Below are 4,424 nucleotides of genomic sequence, written 5' to 3'. Positions count from 1 at the left end.
CCCAACAAAAAAAAAAAAAGGAAGAGAAAACAGCATACGGGTTAATAGGAGCACATTCTTACACAGTTTTAAAAGCTTTGTATCCATTTAGCATGTGATTACTAAAGCAACTTGACAGCATTTTGCACCAATTATCCGTTTACTCTCTCTCCATCTTCCTACAGGTCTCGAAATTTCATACAGTGAACAAATTGATCCAGTACAAAAGACAGGATCACAAGTCAAAACTACTGAAGTAATCAAATCCCAAGAGCCCCACACCCCAACCCTGCCCCAACCATGATTTAGATCTTCCTTCTTAGATTAATACACAATTCACCACTCAATAACTCAAAAGAATTAGTGATTTGAGAAGTCTCTAGACTTATAACACTGAGTCCACTTTGCTCATCTGCAATATTGTTCCCTTTGAGCCAGGATAACACCAGAGCCAAACTTGAACTTTTAGAAATTATATTTCCTAAAAAGCTTAGATTGTTTCTTTACATCCCAACGAAAGGCAGAACAAGGAATTGAATAGTATCCACTAGTTAAGCAATGTTTTGCTGATTGCAACTTATTTACATGTGCAACCAGAAACCTAACCTTATTCAACAAGTATTCTTAACAATCAAGAGAGAGCAGATTCAGTCAATGGATAGACACAATGCTTACCAACTGATGGAATCCTCGTCAATATCTGTACAAGAATTGCAGCAACATCAGCAACATCATAGGATCTCTCTCCAATGTCATCACATATAGCAAGCTTTATAGCTGCTCTCTGATCACTAATCCGCATTGGAATTATTCCAGGAGAATCTAGTAACTCAAGGTCACTCCCAAAACGAACCCACCTTTTGATATGAACACAAAAGATAAGTTATAAATGAAAGGACATAGTGAAAGAGCAAGAGCCAGAATTTCTGCTGCACATTGATGTCATGGATGACAAACAGAACATACTCTTTTTAAACATTTTTAGAGAGTGCAGTATTTCCAGAAGTCTTCAGTTTTGAAATTTTGACTATTTAGGTTAATTGGCTTCAAGCTTTGGTGATTTTCAGAATTTCAAGTCTCCATTATATTACCAGGCCAATCTAAACTCTTAAGATTCTCTCTCTTATTTTCTTTCTTTCTTTCTCCTTTTTTGGGGGTGGGGAGGATTGTTTGACATCCTTGGCATTTTAATGTTTCACCAAATTCCAAGCTTATCCTTTATTTCAATACATTTGAATCTCTTGATCCTTCTAGGAGTGCAATCAATGCAAGAATTATGACTTTAAACCTAGCACTGAAAGCTTCTATAAAAATTAAAAAGATGAAAATATATACTTCAATACTCTTGTAACACCCGGTCTAGGAGCTGCTGGACACATTCGCCGCTTCAGCAAACGGTTGATTAAAGAAGATTTTCCAACATTTGGATATCCAACTATACCAGCTCGAACCTGTTCAATGATAATGTAATTCTTGTTCAAACTTAAGAATCACTTTTTTGAGCATAATATGTGAAAAGTTATCAATTTTATGAAGAAAAGGACAATTCAATTTGCATTAATACTCATTTGTTTCTTATCCAAAGATTAGAGAGAGAAAGAGAGATAGATTAGCAAGAAAAAAGAATATCTTAGAAAAATAACCATCTGCAACCATCTTGAAAGTTCTCTTCAAAGTACATACATGAACTAACAACTTTCTAAAAACTTCAAATACTAATTAAAAATTGTTCAAAAGTTTAATTTCAGCAACTTCTAAAGATTATCTCAAGGACTAATTGGAAAATAATATTCTGCTCCAAAAATCAACTAAGTTTGGTTGCTCTTATGGAGAATAAACTGTCTAGTAAGTAGGCAGATAAAAATTAATCTATGCAAAAATGCACTTCAAATTTTTCAACAGGACAAGACAAATGTATGGCAATAAAGTCGCAGGTAAGTAAGAGACTGAAAAGTAAGTAAATAAACAAGGTTTCACATTGGTTTTCACTTGATGTGAGGAACCCACCGGACGTGAAAGTAGCCCTTTAGCTCTTCGTTTGACATTTACATCTGCCGCTAATACCTTCGCTAACCGCCCTAGCTTCATAGTGCCCTGTACTTGTCACATAAGAATAATTATACTCTGTTTGATGTCCAGACTAAGGAAATTTGAAAGAGGATCCTTCGTTTAGGTACCATTCCAAGTTGCCCATTGGAAAAGACAACCTTCGTTCCCTGCCTTGCAAAATAAGTCGCCCAAGCATTCCGGTCTGCCGTGGATATCATGTCTTCTCTATTCAAAACCAAAATTCTTTTCTTATTGCCAAGCCATGAATCCATCTGCTCAAGAACAAGTAATAGGCAGGATGAGACCTATGATTTTTGTTTCAACTCTTCCATCCAAAGATAGTTATTCCATTGCAGCTAGGAAGCATAAAACTTTTAACAGTTCTAGGTAACAATAAACATTAATGCACGAATTAAAGAACTAATCAACCTCCTTTAAATTATGCATACACATATCTTGTTCCAACCAGGCAACATTTAGAAAAAAGAAAAGTCTTAGATCTCAAGTACAAAGAGGAAAGAGAAGACATTATGAACAACTACAACTACAACAATTTTCAGATGAAGTAGTACACATTATACATATATAACATGTTATAAATGGTTCACATTACATTAAAGCAGCAAAAATCCATTACAAAACTCTAACCTGAGGATGACTTGTGGACATGGGAATTCTTGCATCCCTTATCTCTATCACGACATCCATTAACTTCAGCTGCTCTTTAAGCTCCTTTTCTGTTTTTGCAATATGACCAGGATACCACTGTCCAGTTGCCAGCACCCAATAAGCATATTGAACTAGAAAGCATCAATCCCAATTATTGGAATCTAATCCAAAACCACCTTGAATATTCAATTGGGATAGACCTCCCCTTATTCATACCTGAACCGGACGCAGTGCCTTTGTCCAGTAATAAAGATCGGCATCAAGATCAACCCAATCGCTCTCAATTTGGGAGCCATCTAATGTGCTATTGGGATTGCCATTCCCATTCTCATACCAACTGGGAGTTTTCCCACCAACAATCTGTAATATTTTCATCCACAATTATGTTAACCCATTCAATCTACATGTAGAGGATATACAGGTAGTGCCAGACTAAAAAATCTCAGCCTACAATTCATAGTATTCTATATCAAGAATTCAACATGTCCTTCCTCAAAAAAAAAAAAGAATTCAACATGTATTTACTTAAGCTCCATATAAAAATATTTAAATGGGAAAAAAAATCAAGATGCAGCAGCAAATTCAAACCCACCACCCATTTGCAGAAAGCAACTCAATTCTAACAAAAACTAAACAAAACCCACACAAAAATCAAAACTTTGATAGGTTGCTGTGAAAACGCAATGAAAAAAAAAATCATTTTTTACAATATCAGCTAAAAGGAAATTGTGAATACCGAACACCCTCCACTCAAATATTTGTAATTCCCGTACCCCAAACCCCACATAAAAGAAAAGACTAAAGTTCTATTTTCCTACATATTCTTCAGTTTTCTAAGCAATTAAACAAGAACAGCAATGAAAATTGTTTTCATATAACAAGAAGGGTTTGGTAATTGACATGCCTGGATGGTGGGTGGTGGGGATGAGAGAGAAGCTGTGGCAGAGAGAGTCGTTGAAGATAACTTGGGTTTGGTTCTTGGGCATTGAAGAAAGTTTCCTAGGAGTTGAGAGTTTGGCAGCCATAGACCTGAGAGCTGAACTGCCATTAGCTACTGCAGTGATAGTAACACTAGTCTGTGTAAGTTTTTTGCCCCCCCACAAATGAATGAATGATACCCAATTGACGTTTATCCGCAATGGTTTTAAAAATAAAAACAATTGGACTTTTTTCTTTTTCTTTTTCTTTTTCTGGCATGGATACACTACACTCACGACTCGTATGCTTGGAAGGGATATATGGGTTATGTTAATTATCAGGGAAATTACAGTAAACCTAATATTGGTTTGAGTCGTGTTCACTTTATCTACTCGTAGTTTAAAATTTAATATTTTAGCCACTTGTGATTAATTTCATTTGGTTTCTGTTATCAGGAGCGGCTCAACATAATTTGGGGTCTAAGGCGAAAAATTTATGTAGTCTTTTAAGTTAATTTGATACATTAAATATATAATTTGATGAATAATGCCCATGAAACTAATGTTAATTTCATATAGAGACTTGAATATCATAATTGAACCATAAATATTAATAAAAAATAAAAATAAAAATATATTACAATTACAAAAATTAAAGTCTCAAATTGTTAGGAGAGATTAATTTATAATTAATGATTTAACACATTTGCAACATTTTTTTTTTGAAACATTTTAGGATTTCAATTAGATTAGGGTTCTATTGGTCTTGTATATTGAAAAAACACTATAAAATGTTCACAATATTATGTG

At 34.5% G+C, this 4,424-nt stretch overlaps 1 protein-coding gene across 1 annotated transcript; it reads right to left on the bottom strand.

Moving 5' to 3' along the window:
- Positions 1-266: 266 nt before the first annotated feature.
- LOC136065780 (DAR GTPase 3, chloroplastic-like) lies at positions 267-3,882 on the bottom strand. The gene is made up of 7 exons (XM_065769426.1): positions 3,602-3,882; positions 2,914-3,057; positions 2,677-2,793; positions 2,157-2,300; positions 1,987-2,073; positions 1,315-1,430; positions 267-836 (listed from the first exon to the last, which is right to left on the bottom strand). Exons 1-7 carry the CDS (start codon positions 3,743-3,745, stop codon positions 611-613), a joined length of 978 nt encoding a protein of 325 aa, XP_065625498.1. The 5' UTR covers positions 3,746-3,882; the 3' UTR covers positions 267-610.
- Positions 3,883-4,424: the final 542 nt, after the last annotated feature.

Source organism: Quercus suber, unplaced genomic scaffold (assembly GCF_002906115.3).
Source record: "Quercus suber isolate HL8 unplaced genomic scaffold, Cork oak 2.0 scaffold_1157, whole genome shotgun sequence".
Lineage (NCBI taxonomy): Eukaryota > Viridiplantae > Streptophyta > Magnoliopsida > Fagales > Fagaceae > Quercus > Quercus suber.
The sequence above is the reverse complement of the archived record's forward strand: the minus strand, read 5'-3'. Positions and strand labels throughout refer to the sequence as shown.

Bases quoted from the DNA above. Each gene is read 5' to 3' on its own strand.
- LOC136065780 (XM_065769426.1), bottom strand. From the start codon at position 3,745: ATGGCAGTTCAGCTCTCAGGTCTATGGCTGCCAAACTCTCAACTCCTA. The intron at 1,431-1,986 runs GTGGGTTCCTCA...ATCATTGAACAG, and splicing joins AAGGGCTACTTTCACGTCCG to GTTCGAGCTGGTATAGTTGG. The intron at 837-1,314 runs GTATATATTTTC...TCATATCAAAAG, and splicing joins GGTGTTACAAGAGTATTGAA to GTGGGTTCGTTTTGGGAGTG.